The sequence below is a fragment of the Centroberyx gerrardi genome, chromosome 15, assembly GCF_048128805.1.
Source record: "Centroberyx gerrardi isolate f3 chromosome 15, fCenGer3.hap1.cur.20231027, whole genome shotgun sequence".
Taxonomy (NCBI): domain Eukaryota; kingdom Metazoa; phylum Chordata; class Actinopteri; order Beryciformes; family Berycidae; genus Centroberyx; species Centroberyx gerrardi.
Genome location: NC_136011.1, coordinates 25253715 through 25271807, shown reverse-complemented (window position 1 = coordinate 25271807; position 18093 = coordinate 25253715). Strand labels below are relative to the sequence as shown.

Below are 18093 nucleotides of genomic sequence, written 5' to 3'. Positions count from 1 at the left end.
AGTTTAGGTGCAGGTTCATTGGGAATGTAGAAGCACAGAAAATTAAATGAAGAACCTCTGCATAAATAAATTCATGTGGTGCCGAGTAAGAGCGGTGTGTGGGATTTTTTTTATCATTAGGTGTGTTATATGGATTGATTGATGATCACATATGCGCTTCCCTATGAAGCCAAAGAGAAGTAACTGTGTGAGGACTGAAATTGAAAAAAAGACTTCAATATACTTAAAAAAATAGATAAAAGCCAATAAGAAAAAATAATAATGCCAGATATGGACAAAAAAGGAGTACAGCAGGGTAAAACAACCAAAAATAAATTAATATAAAATATAAAAAACCTTTAAAAAGGTCTAAAAAAAAACAACAACAACAAAAAAACCTTTATTCCTTGAGGGAAAGTCAACTGAGCATGTATGCTCTCTTTCACCAATCCGCACATTCACAGTTACATACATTCACACTGGGGAGCTGCCCAGTTCAACCAGAGTGTATGACTTAAGAGAGTGTGTGTACTGTACAGTTGTACATGTGCATATGCATAAGGACACAGTTACCAATAGTGCACGCCTGTCAGTGATTACTGTGTATACACCACCTCCTGACGTGTACACACTTGACAGAAAGCCTGCGTGACTGACTCAAGGCCGACAAGCGTTTTCCATTCTCACTGTTTCCCTTTTGTGATTGTTGGCAGTTTGTGAATGTCTGTTATTTCCCTGAATGAAGCAATCGTGTGTGTGCGATGAGTCAAGCCAATTATATTGAAAACGAGCTTCTAAAATATGGTAAACAACTTTGTTGCAAAGGGCTTGCATAGAGCACAAAGGAACCAAAATGCAATTAAATGCAATAGAGAACAAGTAAACATGTCGTGCCTCACAAATTATGCCGGCGCCCCTTGGGCCAATCAGAGCCAAGTTGCATAATCCCTCCAAGTTTTGTCAAAATCGGACTGGTGGTGTAGCAGTTATGGCCTTTCAAAATTTGAAATGTGGACCTTTATTTATAGCATCCCCATCACGCCAATGAGTATAATGTGATGCCAAAATGCATCATGTCTCCAAGTTCTGTCAAAATTGGACCAGTGTTTGATGGACGGATGGACAGACACAATTTGACCCTAGGTGTTCAGCATCAGCTGTTGCTGTAGTTGAAGTTACTACAGTCCTGGAATAATCAGGATGAACACATTATTCACCAATGTATTGTCAAAAAAGAATAGATCCACTCTATTATGTTGCAGCACTCCGGTAGGTTAGCTGTCTTTCAGTATCATAGTAGCCTGTTAGCCAAAATGTTTTGTTAGCATTGCCCAAACTTAATTAATTCCACACCTGTTAAGTAAAACTGCTCGATCTAGTTGTAACTAAAATATTTCGCCGGTCTGTGATGCTTTACACCAAAGGAAACCAAAGAGATAAGTGAAGAAAAAGATCTAATGTTGGTGAGTCCAGCTTTCTCTGGAAAGAGTGCTGCTCACTGCTGTTTAGGAGACAGTTTGGATTTCGCTGTTAAGTTTCAATTCATCACTTCCTTTGGGGGGAGAAGTGTCCATAGTGACACCAGAATTTAATAGGGCAAATCTTCAAGCTGGTCTGATGGGTGCGTTTTTACATTAAAATCTTGCCTAATGCAGCTTTGCGGTGTATGTGTAAGCATGTAGGTGGAACCCTCATTGGCACTGGGCTATAGTATGTGTCACTTTTGTGTTTTCCCCGTGTTCGTCTGTGACCCCTCCACCCTCCAAATTACCACCAGATGGTCAGAGAGAGAGAAAGACACAGAGAGAGTGAGAGAAAGAGTGAGAGAGAGAGAGAGAGAGAGGTATTTCCATGAGTAATAGCAGAATAAGAGGACTAAGAATGGCGGAGGGCACTGTCACAAGATAGTTTACTTGTAAATACACGAAACACAAAGATACACAAAGATAATTTCCTGAATACCAAATGCTTTAGTATTTATGTGTGTGTGTGTGTGTGTGTGTGGAGGGTAGAGGTAGGGTGAGGGGGAACTGACGCCAGCCAAATGTTGCTAAATCTTTGACTGAATTTGTCTACTCACCCATTCAGTTTGGCAAGAAAATCAAACATGAATTGGAGATTTGGTTCAATTCTAGGAAGTCTTATTCTTTTACATCTCACTTGGCTGATAACATAGAGAAAGTATCTAGTAAATAGTGGGAATGTGGAGAAAGAGTTAGTTTTCTTCTGTGCGTATGTGTGTGTGTGTGTGTGAGTGTGTGTATATATACCTCCTTCTCGGCCCCTGAGGCGGTGTCCAGCAGTTTCTCCAGCTCTGTGTGCATGGAGCTCTCCAGCTGCTGCCGCATCACTTCCTGGAACTGAGCCATCCCTCCGTTGGCCACGCCTTTACTCAGACCTGGATAGGAAACACGAGGAGGTTTACAGTTTATACTGAATCACACCGACTTGTAACATATTCCGGTTTACCACAACACCACATCATTTCCCTGGGTGTAGGACAGGGAATTCATTATTCCATTTTATTAGCTCGAACCATTAGCGTTAGCCATGTTTGCCATTGGACGAAGCTGTAAGAAACTGAATTTGCGCATGTTGGATAGTGATTTGGGCTACTGAAAGCTGATACCAATATTTTTTAAAATTTGACCATTTATATGCCCCTGAACTTACAAGTAATCAGTGTTTCCCCAGAATTTTATTTTTTGCAGGATGGAAGAGCCTCTGAAACAGCATTTAGTCCATCATGTGACACTAAAACTCTTCAATGAAATGGGTGACCCACCCACAACAGTAGGGGAAACTCTGGGAAACATTACTGCCTTTAAAGAATTAATGTACAGCAAGTGGGAAAACTCGCACATCCAAAAAAAGGTTAGTGCAGGTGCGTCGGAGAAACACAGTGAACTTTCCAATAGAATGAACTCCCGCACACTGCTTGCATTGCAATACAATTGCAATTGCTCAGTTCAGTTTGTGTACTGTCTGACTCAGTTCGGTTTTTGTACTGTCTGACTCAGTTCAGTTTGTGTACTGTCTGACTCAGTTCGGTTTTTGTACTGTCTGACTCAGTTCAGTTTATGTACTGTCTGACTCAGTTCAATTTGTGTACTGTCTGACATTGCTTGTATTGTTTTGTAATGCAACACCTTTATTGTATTACAATAAAGGTGTTGCATTGCAAGTAGCAGTGTGCGGGAGTTCATTCTATTGGAAAGAATTAATGTACAAAAACATTATTGAAAGTTTTTATGTAGCCATGGTCAGGGAAACCTCCATCATATCAGAGATAAATGACATAACTGGCTGATATCTGATATTTGAAATATTGATTTAACCCAGTGTATCTGTGTAGAGTAACATGTATGTTCTCTTGCCTGTTGTATGTACCATGTGTCAGTATGCATGGTGTTATTATGTAAGCTGTCAGTCTCTCTGTACTAATGTCAAGACAAATTCCTGTAATTCCAGTACTATCCCAGAGGGTGCCTTTACTGCGATTATGGGTACGACGGTGATGCAATAGCTACAAGGTACAGCAAAGGAAGATCGGCAAACGCCTTAGTACCCATTGTCACAGGTAACAACGCCCTTAAGGTTATTATAGCTTGTAGAAAATGCATAAAGCCCAATGCATGTGTACTGTCTGACATGTTTTACACATGATGAGAATAAAAATCAGGAGAAAACAAAAAACATACTTTTCGAAAGGGTATTTTTTTACTGCGATTACGGATATAAAGCAGTGAAGCAGTGAGTACAAGGTCTAGCTGAGGCGCAGCAGTGTTTCTTAAAAGTGGTTTTCCTCAAAGTGTATACATACATAAGAATAAAAAAGCAGACAAGAAAGATCACAAAGTAGCTCTCTATAGCAACTCTAAGAGTTGGCATAGCAACCAACAGAACCTGGCTGGCAGCCTTTGACCAATCAGATTGCTTTGATGAAACTACCAGACGGACGTACAGTTATACTTGTAAATGAAAGCAATTCTGAACCTGATTATTCCTATTGACAGCTAATACCATCAGCTCTGGCCATGCATATTCCCTGAGGATGACTGTGTTTGAAAGTATGATATGAAAAATGATTAGAGAGTGAAATACAATGCATTCATCCACAGTGACGTGATCATGTGCAAATTCACATGAGATAGTTGTGGGCATAACACATTGTGTCAACACAGTTTGGTAAAAATTATGTCCTAATTGGATTAACCTGTTGAGACCGTTTGACGTTCAGTGCAGTTTTTAAGAACATTTTTTTAGATGGGATAAAAAGAATTGAGTGTTGATTCTTATGGTATCCATTCTATTTCTGTGGTTGGAATCAACAGATAGACATACATGGAGAAGAAGAAGAAGAAGAAGAAGAAGAAGAAGAAGAAGAAGAAGAAGAAGAAGAAGAAATATGACAAATTGATGCCTTTTGCTTAATGTCATGTTGAATCCTACGTATTTTATAGGCTTAACTTGTTTCACCGGATGGACAGCAAGCAATTAAAGTGTGTGGGTGTTTCTTACTTGTGTTATATCACATGTGGGCCAACTGGCTAAGGTGCTCCACTCCCCAGTCCATTTGCAACTGTAATCTGTCCCTCATAAACACACCCTACAGTCAAAAATCGAGCGTCACTCGAACCTCTTGAAGCTATTACAGCTGGATCAAAGCAGTTATTATGCTAGTACAAGTGCAAACCTTGGTGTCTTGTCTGGGATTGAAGGATTTGGCAGGTGTTGAATACGATGCATGCTATGATAGTAGCTGAGCAATGTGACTGTCAACTACACCACATAACTACATAGCTGAAGATCTGCTAGACATTTTGTGCAATTTCAAAATACCTGGGGCTAGATTCACAAAATCTTGTGCCATTTTTTCCATAACTTTAGCGTTAATAAAAGTTGATATTCAGAATAGTTTCTACGTGTTACTTTGCCTCCTAAGAAAAAAACCAAACAAATACATGGGATTCTTGAAAGCAAAATTCTCCTGGAGGCCTCCAAACTCAGAGCCAGAGATAATGTGAAGGCTGTTAAATAAAAGAGAGAAGAAAGGTGAATGAAGCGAAGATTAATTGCGAGTCAGTCTGCCAGACGAGGTCAGAGGTAAAAAAAAAAAGAAAGAAAGAGAGAGTTTACAGGAGTTTAGTGCAGAAAGAGTGTGGATGGGAAAGAGAGAGAGAGAGAGAGAGAGAGAGAGAGAGAGAGAATCACCACATGACTGTGACTGCGGTGCTTGTTATTTGAGACCTCTCCTATCCCTGCCTGTCAGTCTCTCAGTTTTCTTCTCATTAGGTCGCCAATGGCATAGTGAGCGAGCCAGACTAACCTAACTGGAGCATAATTCACTGCTTCTGGCAGACAGTCTGAGACAAAAAAAATTGACAGCAGAATGAACGGATTTCTCTGGAAAAATGTGCCAAAAACGGCCACTAAAACAAAAATATTGTTTAACCATGTATGGGCAATGGGGAAATGAGAGAGATTTACAACAGCATTAACAGATTTCACCGTTTTAGGAAGTTGGGGATTTTGGTTAAGGCAGATGAGAAGATTTGTTAGCCTGTATTAGATGACACTTAACTTTCGCCTCACCAGGCCAAATGCTGGTAAATCTTGGGTGTAGCTGGTGAGTAACTTTGACAGTTAATTAACGAACATTTGGAGGTCCTGCTCTCTTCTAAAGATGCAGCTGAACAGTAAAATAATAAGAGTGCTTGGTGGATTTTGTAAATTATCAGCAACTGCAGCTGGTAGATAAAAAAAAGAGAGGCATTTTTCTACCCCGGTTTGGCACTCTTTAATGAAAATCAACCAGGTTCAAATGAGACGAGGCACATTCAGTGTGTCCTGAGGCTGAATGTTGCGTTCATGGCAGTAATGTGTGAGCTGCTGGCAGGCTAGCTCCTGACCAGACAGTGTGTATAGGGTATGTAACAGGAGATGTTAAAAAAAAAAAAAAAAAAAAAGATGAGAAGAAGAAGAGCTGATGAAAAGCCCAAGGTGATGAAATGAAACCAGGGAAACATCTGGAAGACTGTGACTGGAAGAACCACCTGATACACTTGAGTTTGCGGATGAATCTCACTTTAAAAGGAGGGGTATCTTTCACTTTTTCAGCAATTTTATATAATTACCTGGTGTCTATGGCCTGGAATTACAACTGTAGGGAATTAACTTGCTGTTAAACCAGCATAGGCTTGAGATTGGTGACATCTGCAAGGTTAAGAAGAATCAACTCCAACCCTAACCCTCTACAACATCACTTACCTTCTACATAAAGTGCCATGTTTCAGTTGCCAAGTTGCCTCAGCTCAGCAATGTAGCCTACAGTCAAATACCAAGGTAAATCCAATAAACAGAAACGCTTCAAGGGGAAATAATCCAAAAAGAGGTATATGGAGGAAAAACAAGCATTGATTGTGAAACCAAAAGTGTCATCAACTACACATTCCTAAAAAGAACAAAAAGTTTCCTTGAGGTAAAAAAGAAAAAAAAAAGAAAAAAAAGACAACTGGTCATTCATTCACTCCTGTAAAGTCCAGTCACAGCTAGAGCTTCAGCGGATAAAACATCCTGTCCGCCTCCTACACTCTTAAAGAAAGAGCAAAACAGGGACACCTTCACCCGATCACACTTATCTCTCTGGACAACAGCCAAATGTCCCTGCATATGTAGCTGGACCTGATCTAGTCGACTTGTTTTATTGCTTGCAGGGTCTGCCTCTTTTTCCCCACCACCTCCCCCAAAAACTCGCCCACGTCACAAATCCTGGCTTTGACTCCAACTTCTAGTCCATGTTTTGCCTCGCCCCCTGCCTCCATTTATTATCTTTTTACCACCGGGTCTAAGATTCAGCCTCTTTTTACCACTTATGGCCAACACACAATCCGTCAATTATTAACCGAGTCCATCCGCAAAACCCGCCTGGCTGACTGGGAACTTTATAGTCAGTGGTTGCGGAAATGAATGATGGATGGATGGATACGGTCTGTACTCGAGAACAAATCCACATTAATGCTGGTTATAGCGTGTATCCTATACACACAGACCATCGGCGATACACAGGAATTCACCGGCAGCGAAAATATCCATATGATATCGACATTTATTAGCAAAAACGACCGTTTATTTTCCAAAATGCATGCTGATATCCGTGTCATGCCTGGTGCGAAAGCGTTACGCAATAACCTCAAGATATTGCGTATTCTTGACACTTTTGGGATACAGGAGGGTTTTTTTTGTTTTTTAGAGGTAATGGGTTTGACATAACAGCATAACGATTTATCAGAGATTTGTTTTATGTAGATTTAGAGGAATTTTCTTACTGTGTGACTGTAGGATGCTGGCGGAAGAAAGTCGAAGGGGGCGGTTGGCCTGGTCCAGCGGGTCTAACGACCAGCAAACCCCGGAGAGGAGAGGCGACCGACCCGAAAAATAAATAAATAAATGTTGTTTACAGGTTTTCACACACTGTCTTACTGTTGGCCTTCAGCATCATTCGATAAAATCACATTAAAACTAAAACGACAGATGAATAACTTGACAAAAAGGTGACTATTTTGAAGATACGGTGCATTGAAAATGCCGTTCCGATGCAGGAACGAATAGGAATCTTGCACGAGGGCAGTAGCCAATGAAAAAGCTGCGTGCTCGTGATGCAGATGAGAGGACCAATTGATTTCTTCTACGTTTAGCACAGGAGGTTTTGGCACTTCCGGGTTGATAAAATGCTCTACATTTTCAAAATGCACCAAGAATGTAGTGAAGAGTTTACCAAGGTTTTTATTTGTATAACAGTTTCTTCACCTTTTTATTTGTATAATAGTTTGCCAATCTTTTTATTTGTAGAATAATTTCCTCACCTTTTTATTTGTATAATAGTTTCCTCACCTTTTTATTTGTATAATAGTTTGCCAATCTTTTTATTTGTAGAATCATTTCCTCACCTTTTTATTTGTAGAATAATTTCCTCACCTTTTTATTTGTATAATAGTTTCCTCACCTTTTTATTTGTAGAATAGTTTACCAATCTTTTTATTTGTAGAATAATTTCCTCACATTTTTATTTGTATAATAATTTCCCCACCTTTTTATTTGCAGAATAGTTTCCTCACCTTTTTATTTGTAAAACAGTTTATTCACCTTTTTATTTGTAGAATAGGCCTACAGTTTATCCACTTATTTAGCTGACATAAATCTCTGAGATAAATCCAATGTATACATTATGGTAAGTAGTATCCAACTGATATAAGTTAAATGATAGGACCTTATAATAATGCTTATCTGAAAATGCAGTTGAGTTTTGTTCATATTGGTGGAGGTCACAGTTTTCCCTCCTTTCTATAGCCAAATCTACAGACCAAGTAAACTGAAACTTCATGAAGCATTAATCATCAATAAACATTTGTTCCACTGTCAAAACTCTTATTTAAAAGACCAGGCGAGCCCACAGAGAACTCCCCTGCTCCACCCAAGCTGCATTCCACACTCCCATGGGCTGGATGCATTTACCTCATCGAACCACGTAGGACAAACGATAGTTGTTTGATTGGATACAGTTTGGCTCCAGCTTGCCATAGCTCAGGCTGTTTCCAGAAGTTATGTAATGACAATCCCTCATGCTGCTGGGAATTAAAAATGTAGGAAGCGCTGCCCCTGTCTGGTAGAAACGTGTCATTGTCCCGAACTTCAGGTTTTTTTGTATCCAGCTCACATCGCCTGCAGGTGAATAAAGTCACAAAACCTGAGAGTCAGGGTCTGGGGCCATGCATGAGCTGAATGGAGAATGCATGGTAAATTCCTATCCAATTCCTGGAGTTGGAGTTGGAATGTGAAAGTCACCCAGCTGTGAGGGAACAGAATGTGACTTGAATTGGAATGACAGGGAACAACTGAATTCCATTAAATTCCATGAAATTCCACTTCCAAGAGAGTTTGTCTCGACTCGCAAAACATTATCAATCAAACATTATGAATCAAATAAAAGACAGTTAAACAAATCAAATACCTTCAATCATAATGAATGGATTATGATTACATGTTCTGCATCAAATACCACCTGAACCCTAACATTTTATGATATTCAGTATTGATAATATTTAACACTATGTATAATCTCAGACATGAAAAAACAAGAAAACACGGAATTTCACAGAATTTCATGGAATAAAATTCAGCTTCCTGAAACTCCAATTCAATTCCAATTCTGTTTCCTGTTGGTTTTTGAAAATTCCAATTCCAATTCCTCAGTTGAATTGTAATTGATGAGTTCATTCATGAATTGACCCCGACCCTGCTGGGAGTATGGTAACTAAATATACATGATGCCTATTAGTTTGTTTTCTTACAGACTTTGCCTTTATTCAACTTGGTAAACACAAAGCAAACTTAAATCCATCTACAAAAAAAAAAATAAATAAAAAAAAAAAATACGAGTACATTGTTTAATCTTTTATTGTTTCGACTTGGACAATTAACCGTTTCAGTGATTGTAGACTCAGTGCATCGTTAACTACTTGTAACAATCCTCCATGTTTTATTCCCCCCCCCCCCCAGAAAAAGTTCATCTGAATATAGTATGTAACAAATTTTAGTAGACTTACACTCATACACACTCATACACACACATACACACTCACACACACACACACACACAGCACAACACTGCAGCGGGGGTGGTGGAGTATTTCATCACAGGCGCGCGTCTGGAGGTTTAGGGTTGTCTAAGTGCTGGTCGGGCGGCCCTGCAGGGTCTAGTCACACCGCCAGGAAGGTCACAGCCGTGTCCCTCTCATCCATCAGCTCTGAGGCCGTGGCGTCCATCTTGCCTCGGGAGAAGTCGTTGATGGCCAGGCCGTCCACAATCTTCCAGGACTTATCCTGTGGAAAGGACGCAATTTCTTTAATTTTGCAATTAGCAGATGCTCTAATCCAGAGCGACTTACAATAAGGGCAACAGTAAAATAAGTGAACATTCCTCAAGCATCAACAGTTCAATTAGCCTGATAGTTCAGAGTGCTATGAAAACAACAAAGTGCATGTAGTATAACATTAATCAAGAAAAGTAAAGTAAGAACACCCCTCCTGTCAGCAGTTGTGTTTGGTCGATAACCAAGTGTAAATATTACAGTGTAAGTGTAGGTATAACAGTCTTCTATTTTCTACTTCACTCAGTCTTTTCCCAATTCATTCAGCCTTTCATTTAGACAGAGGAAAGTCAAATTTACATTTGTGCACTAAAAAACTTGAGAACTTGAGAAACCAGATAACAGAACTTCATTCATTTTCAACAACCAGATAAATGCTGCCCAATTTTGACCATGGTCTCCTTGTTCCTCAGTGTGAAACAGTTGTTCCTTGCTGAGTTTTAGGTGCGACATTGCTCATCAAAAGCTAATTGCGTAAGTAGCACTGCTACACACCCCGCCCACCCTGCCGAGTTTCTGTAATAACAGAGGACTAACCAGAAGTTCTAGTAGTTCTAATTTATTGCCTTAATTACGTTCCCACTGGACACAAAGCAAGCCAGAGAGAGAAATGAGAGAGATTTTCAACCAAGTTGTTTCTAAAACTTGCAAAGTTCACCAAATTCCATCATCAAAACAGTCAGTGTCTTTGTATGAATGACCTAACAGCGCCCCCTGTGTTTGGTGGTCGTAGTCACCCCTCTGAGAACAAACTCGCTCTGGGTACGTCCCGCCTACTACTGCTGCTACACCACTGGAGCAACAGCTAGCTATCAACTAGCTGAAATCATAAAACAGGTTGCTAGCGGTGTGAATGCAGTGTTAGTCCAGACAGTCTCACCTTGATCTGGACAGGGAATGAGTAGATGAGGTCGTCAGGGACGCCATAGGAGTTTCCAGTGGAGTAGACACCCATGGAGATGAACTCACCCTGCATGAAGAGGAGGAAAATCTGGTTAAAACAGCATGTGAGATCCAATGGAGGAATACACTGATACTGATGTTGGTATCAGATATCTGGCAGCAGCAGAGTAAAACAGGGTAGAACTAAAATCTCATACTAAAGAGCCACATGTAACATGTCAGAAATCAAAGCAAAGTGACTTGACTTTCTGCCTTTTTTCACTGCATAGGACATCAGATCTCTACTGGGCAAAAAAATAAATAAATTATATATATATATATATATAATATAAGTGTAATAAGTATCTCACTTATTTCTTTTCAGCAGCCCCAAACTACTGGTCTAAATGTATTATTGTTCACTAACATTGATGGACTGGTCACAGGTATCAGCGCATGTGCTGAATCTGTATCTGTACTGAAAAAGTAGTAACAGTGCATCTCTAATCCAGCATTTTTGTTTTGACAACTATAGTGTACACATTCTCTTTTACTGAATGGAAGCCACTTATATTACGTATCTACATTAAGCTGTATTGCTGACATCATTTGTTCCAGTCTATCCCTGAGAAAAGCTGCTATGGGGCCTCAGCCCGGTGTTTACCTCGGTGGTGCCGGCCCAGATGTCCCTCATGTGGTCACAGATGGCCTTGGCTGCTGACATGGCACTGGACAGCTTCCTGGCCTTGATGACTGCAGCGCCTCTCTGCTGCACTGTCTGCAGTACAGGAACACAGATCAGTAAAAATAAAAATAGGGAATGTGGGAGCACAGGGAATGGAAGTCAATGGGAATGTGAGCAGAAGAGGTGAACATATAAATTCACCTGCATTTTTTGATCCTATAAACAGGATTTCTTAACACATTGATACAAATCAAATTTCAGTGGATAATCCATGACAAACAATTTCTGTAACCAATATTTGAATGCCCCAGGTCTTGTGTAATCAGGAAGTTTGTAATTTGGGTTCCTACTCCTTCAAATAAACTTCTCAGCAACCAATCTTGGCATTAAACCACCTGCTAAAAAATAATCACTAATTTCCAAGAACTTTTAGAATAGGCACCATTTTCCTTAACCTTGACAGGCCTGGAAAATCCAATTTTTAAATACCATGCTTTTTCCAGGTTTTCCATGTATAAAGGGGGAACGTGTCTCAGTCCGATAGATTACACTGAATCCGATTCAACTCACAGAGATGAAATCTCCTGTGAGCCAGGCGTCGTCCTTGACGGCGTCGAAGCAGGCCAGGTCGCTGCCGGACATGTTGACCTTGCAGTGGTGCACGTCGGGGTACTGGGTGGACGAGTGGTTTCCCCAGATGATCACATTCTTCACGTGGGTGGCAGGAACGCCACAGCGCATCGCCACCTGCAGGACAGAGAGGAAAGTCAGGTTTCATGATCAAAAAACAGAGAAACTACTGGAATGAAGGGCTGATAATGTGGGTGCTAAAGGTCTGGGAGTCTAGTCACTATCACACACACACACACACACACACACACACACCTGAGAGCGAGCCCTGTTGTGGTCCAGACGGGTGAGGCAGGAGAAGTTCTCTTTGGGGATGGAGGGAGCAGACTTTGCAGTGATCAGACAGTTGGTGTTGGCAGGGTTTCCCACAACCAGCACCTGAAAACACACAAATTACACACAAAGAAAATAATTAAAATGCAACCTGACTGACACATTTGATACAACAGGATGATGTCATCACTTTAGTTATTTCCTTTACACTTAATACTAGAAGAGACAGAACTCACAACTTGCTAGAATTGAAATTCTTACGCACTTCCTTGAATAGATATGTTGCTGCTGTATTTTTTAAATCTATTCTATTCAGAGTGGACCTGTTGTAAAAAAAAAAAAAAAAAAAACCAACTTCCAATGTGTTTTATAATAAACTTGTACTTGTAGAATGCTTAAGATCAGAGAGCCTAAAATGATGGTTCTTAAGTGTGGGAATTAATCCAGCACAAGCACAGTAGCTACAAATGTTTAATTATGGGGAGAAAAATGACAATCTTGCCAAGAATCTACAACCAGCAACCTCGCCAAAGCAGAATAGTTTCCCTACAAAGTCTTCCAGACAAGGTTGCTGGAAGAATGTAGTAAGGGAGGGGAGAGGGTGTCTGGGAGTGAGCGTGTGTCTGTATAAGTGTGTGTGTGTGAGAGAGAGTGTGAGAGAGATAGTGACCACTCCAGGCTGCTCTATCTTCAGCTCTGGCCTGTCAGTGTGACAGTCTCCAACACATGCGGTAAGGTCAGTGTCGGCTATGAGAGCAAAGGCTCTGAAGCCGCCGCAGCTCCTCTGGCACATGTTTTCGTGCTTCAGTCGTTGGACGCCACAAAGTCGGCGTGGGTACAATGTGAAGATTATGCTGCATTCAGGTCATATCTGTTTTACTGTAAATATGAGCTGCCGACTGGGGAAAAAAGTTCACATCAACCTGGTAGTGGTTATATACAAGTAGAGCATGTAGGAACATTTTTTTGGGCTCCGATGTCTCCCACTTGGTGTCATGAATTGTGGAAATGAGTCAAGACAGGCAGTAAACACAACAGCGAATCAAATCAAGTCCGTAAAATAAATCAACCAACCCTACTTATGAAAAGCGAGCAATACCTGCGATCGTACATGGCTTGATTTTAGAATACTAAATCAAATTGATTTCGGATGTGGCCGTTCCAGGTTTATTATAGTTTGGGATTTTTTTTAAATTTTTTTTATTGTTCATAATTTTTATTTCAATTTAGTTTTAATTAGTTTTCTGAGTGGGTTTGGTAGTTTTTGTTCAGTTTTTATCTTTTACAAATGTTTCGTTTTAGTTTAGTTTTTATTTAGTTTCGGTTCTAGTTTTAGTATATTTGGTAGGGGTGGTATTTAAAAAAAAAAATAAAAATAAAGGTATAATGATAGAAGTTCAAGTACAGTAAAAGCACAGTAGAAGTCCAAGTAGAAGCAAAAGTTATTCTGTATACGTTTACAACATTTATTGTGTAATACACACAATAAATCATAAATTCTCAACTCAAAGTTGGGACCACTTCAAAATTCTTAATTTTTAATCTGCAGATAAACAAAAAGATGAAAACTAAAAACATTTCACATATTTTGATTTTACTGTGTTAGTTTTAGTTTTTTCACAAAGTGAAAAAAGTTTTTAACACCTAGTCTAGCTGTAGCACCTCGATGCCATCCCGCTCTTCCAATTTCAATATGAAGTAGTGTGATCATGGGCGGGGTTAAAACTACACACACAGTGACTCCAGTTGTTCTATTTTAATTTAATCGGCACATAGTTACTTCTGAATTTCAATGAGTGTGCTTTTCTGAATATTGCTACTCACTGCAGCAGTTTGAACGTACAATCCGTCGTTACAGAAAAGCTTCATATAGTATGTCTGAAAAAGTAGATGGCAAAAGAGACCGAGAGCTCACACTTTCTTCCAATAAAGCGACTCCTTGTCCGTATGCAATTCCTCCACTTTCTGGCAGAAGCACACCCGCACCCGCACCCACCCACACCCACACACAGTACATCCTGTGCCATTACCTTGACGGTCTTCTTGGCATACTTCTCCAGGGCGGCTCCCTGGCTCTTGAAGATGGCCACGTTGGCCTTGAGCAGGTCCTTCCTCTCCATGCCCTCCTTCCTGGGCATGGAGCCCACCAAGATGGCGGCGTCCAGGTCCTTGAAGGCCACCTCCTCCTTGTCAGTGGGGACGACCTCTGTGGAAAGAGCAGAGCGGAGTCAGAGGTGCCGGTTGAATACATGGGATATGCAATACTGTACATCCATGGCGCCTACACATTTTACCTTTTAAAATGTCTACTTTGCACATGGTCTCTCAGCAGTGAACATTTGGCAGTAGGGTGGTGAATTTGCAGACTTTTTCCCTAAACTTGCTCAAGATTTTTTGTTCTGATTTTTTGAATGGATGATCACTTGCTGTGCAAACTCCAAGCCATCAAATACATTTTCTGGACAGATGAGAGAAACACCCAGTAGTTAGTGTAGGTTTTTATGATTCATTGCACTGACAATGTGTTGTTTCAATATGAGCACTTCTGTACTGGCGAGTTCATAACTGGTCCAGACACTCCTATAATTATCGGATCAAATTGCATGAGCCACACAGCTAGTCTTGTCCATCCACATACTGACAACTCCTCTTTGTCACAATTCCAAACTCTCTTTGTGTTGTGGTTTAATACAGGGCTTCAAGAGGAGTTTTTCATTCTTTCCAACACATACACAACTTCCGGAAATGGATCTTTCAGCTGTATATCCCATGTGCGGCCAGTATTGCACTGTATTGCTGAGCCCACCTCCGTGCATACAACATTGTCTTTGCAGCACTGTTGGTTAATACAGGGGCCTCTCACAGCCCCCGCACAAACAAAGCAAAGGACAGCACCATTTCAGAGGAAAAATCCCAGGTCACAATGGAGATGGCGCACAATGGCGCCTCACGACTAAAGCCGTGACAGTGATTACTGTAACGAGACAAAGACTGGAAAACCTATTGGAAATCAGGAACCAGCCTCCTTCCGTTCAAAGTGTGTGTGCTCGGAATTTGATGTTTTGCTCTGGGATCCAGTAACTTAAATGACAGACATTACTGACAAAGTGTGGAGTGCATCTGTTCCCAAACCAAGCCATTCCAACCACAAGACCTGTATCACACTCACAGGACGTGTTGTTGTGTATAATTCAATGAGTTGAGCATTACAACAACACTGCCAGAGTTAGGGATTCAATTTCCACTGGGCCCACACATGCAAATAATGATAAGGATAGAGGATAAAAATGTCCACCAAATGGCATGGTATAATTGGTTTCTATATCCCAGTTTTTCCTTGTGACTTTACTGTTGCCTAATAGCAAATGGTGTGATGATGACGATAGGGGGGGGGGGGGGGGGTGTAGGGTGTGGCTGTGCAGGCGCATGCTTAGACCCCCATGTCCCCTACATGTTTAGCTGTGGCAGTGGAATAGTCAGTGCCATGGTTACCTCTCAGAAGTGGGAGGGCACAGTCCTGCAGCTCCATGACGACACCGTCGAGGACTGGCAACATGGGCGAAATGTCCAAAAGGAGCAAGATGATTGGCTGACGGAAGGAGGGAGGAAGGAAGGAGGCAGTGGGGTGAATGGCATAAGATGGATGATAGTCAAAACATGCTGAACTGAAAGCACAAAAATCATAATGGCACATAATACCATGTAGACTGGCATGTCAATGGAGGACTGAGGTGTATATGAAGTATGTATATGACATAGGATATGATGTGTATATATATGTAGTATGTACAGTATATATGATGTAGCATGGTATATGACATGTATATGATGGTTTGTGAAGCCCTTTGAGACTTGACTGTGATAAAGGGCGATATAAATAAACAAGAATAGACTAGGTGACTGAGAACAGAGTGTGGCAGCCTAAGCCATGTGGCTCACTGACTGTGGCACGGGCCAAATGGATCATGTGGTTTTAAAGTTGGCCTAAGACTCTTGGCACAAGATCCATTTCAAGGACAATCCAGGCTCGGCTCAGGTGCGTGAATGAACATGTGCAATTTGATCGTCCTCTGCAGGACCCACGTCTGCTCAATGTCACCCCAGATATGACCAGGAAAACCGGTGACAGTCACGGCCGTCTTATGGGGACTGTCAGTATCCAACGTGTGACACTGCCCTTACACTGGCTAATGAGATAAGGGATAGTGTGTTACGCAAGCAAGACAAAGCCCTTCTTTACCTGATCTTTGCCAAAGACATCTCCCTTGGCAATGCTGAACAGCAGGGAATAGGCAATCTGCCCAGCAGCGCCGGTCACCAGAACTCTAATAGGCTCAGACTGCAAGATACAAGGCAAAGAACACCGCTGTTAGTATTATTAGCATTGATTTCACTATAAAAGGACAAGTATGAAAGTGACAGTTCAATTGTCCAACACATACAGGGTGTGTGTCCATTCTTGTCTACAGGATTTACTAAAGCAGGGGGGTCAGCAATAGCCAGTTCAAAAATAGCACACACTCTGAGTACCATGAGGGCTACACCATTACATAACACAACAGGATATATTTATCAGCTTCACTGCCATCTGTACCATTCATTCAATGCCATTCATTCACTCCCCAATAAATACAATTAAGTACAAAAAGCGTTACATGAATGTGTCATGATGAGTCAAGTTTATGTGAATATTAAGAACAATGGTCTTATCAGTCGTTTAAAAAGGAAAACAGCAGATAAAACCCTCTCTGGAACAAGTCATGCCTCAGGGCATTTGCAGAACCTGTTGCACTGAAGCTAGTCTGCTACTACTGCTACTACATGGACACCAATTTTAATCATATGTGCTGCCCAGTCAGTCGAAGTCAAACGTGTTAGGTTACATAAATCAAATTCTTTCTAAAATTCGGTGCATGCCAACACATGCCTCAGACTGGCTCGGTTGGTTTAGTTTAATTGTGGAGCTTAACAAGACCAACTGGGTTACATGAAATGCCACGAGCCTGACTATGTGGAACTTGAACGTAACTGCAGAAATCGATCGACTATTCTTTTGGAATATCTGTAGTGTTGTCTGCATTAAAAAGCATTATTGATAAAGGAAAAAAACGAAGATCTTTCCAATGTGTTAGCGAGCTCTACTCACCATGTTCGCACGGTAGCTTGGACTGCTCTCCCGCTTCTCATGCAACTGGGAGGTCACCCCTATTTGTTCAGTCTAATATTATCACGACACTTGTCACGGCTAAACGGCAGACATGGAATCCAGGTAATTGTAGTTTCAATGGTAATTGTAGTTCTTCAACGTAACGAACAAAGTGCTTGTGGGTTAAACACGATGGTAAATGGTGAAAGAAAAACGTTGTTTTAACGTACACGAGTGAAATTTCTTATGTATAAACAGGCTTGCTGCAGAATGTAATGAACTGAAGCTAGTTAGCTACCAGCTAGCATAGCCATCTTAAAGCTTCAGAGACGCTTGTAGTTGCTTAGCAACCTGTATCCTACAGCAGAGAAGTAGAGCTAGAGGTAGCATCGAAAGGACTGGTTGGTAGTTAGCTTAGCTCACTTGCTAGCGAGACAGACAGAAGAGGAAGGCTGTCATGTATTCAGATAATGCTACTGCGACAAAAGAACGACTAATGGCGTTCACATAAGTTACCCTTGTCAGAAGAATTTTGCTAAATATACTTGTTTAGAAAGCCATGCGTTTAG

The 18093-nt window shown here is 40.9% G+C and overlaps 2 protein-coding genes across 4 annotated transcripts in view; both read right to left on the bottom strand.

Annotated features, from left to right (window-relative positions):
• ugp2b (UDP-glucose pyrophosphorylase 2b) overlaps positions 1-7570 on the bottom strand; it is a 409818-nt gene extending 402248 nt beyond the window's left edge. For 2 of the 3 annotated variants that reach the window (XR_013507201.1, XM_071905318.2), the window contains exons 1-2: positions 6250-6359; positions 2250-2377 (exon numbers count right to left, since the gene is read on the bottom strand). Coding sequence is in view for 2 of the 3 variants with exons in the window: in XM_071905318.2 (XP_071761419.1) it covers positions 2250-2377; positions 6250-6268 (147 nt within the window). In the remaining variant the exon portion in view is untranslated. Of the gene's footprint in view, positions 1-2249; positions 2378-6249; positions 6360-7307 lie in introns of those variants that run through there. The other variant, XM_071905321.2, reaches the window with a different exon arrangement.
• Positions 7571-9417: 1847 nt separating this feature from the next.
• Positions 9418-17574, bottom strand: mdh1ab (malate dehydrogenase 1Ab, NAD (soluble)). Its single transcript, XM_071905312.2, has 9 exons — positions 17525-17574; positions 16619-16717; positions 15871-15967; positions 14409-14584; positions 12361-12483; positions 12046-12222; positions 11455-11568; positions 10789-10878; positions 9418-9861 (listed from the first exon to the last, which is right to left on the bottom strand). The coding sequence occupies exons 1-9, from the start codon at positions 17525-17527 to the stop codon at positions 9739-9741; spliced, it is 1002 nt and encodes a 333-aa protein (XP_071761413.1). The 5' UTR covers positions 17528-17574; the 3' UTR covers positions 9418-9738.
• Positions 17575-18093: the final 519 nt, after the last annotated feature.

Excerpts from the sequence above, each read along its gene's own strand:
- mdh1ab (XM_071905312.2), bottom strand. Across the intron at positions 12,484-14,408 it reads ATGCCAAGAAGACCGTCAAG|GTGCTGGTTGTGGGAAACCC; the intron begins GTAATGGCACAG and ends GTGTGTTTTCAG. Across the intron at positions 11,569-12,045 it reads TCACAGGAGATTTCATCTCT|ACAGTGCAGCAGAGAGGCGC; the intron begins GTGAGTTGAATC and ends CCTGTACTGCAG.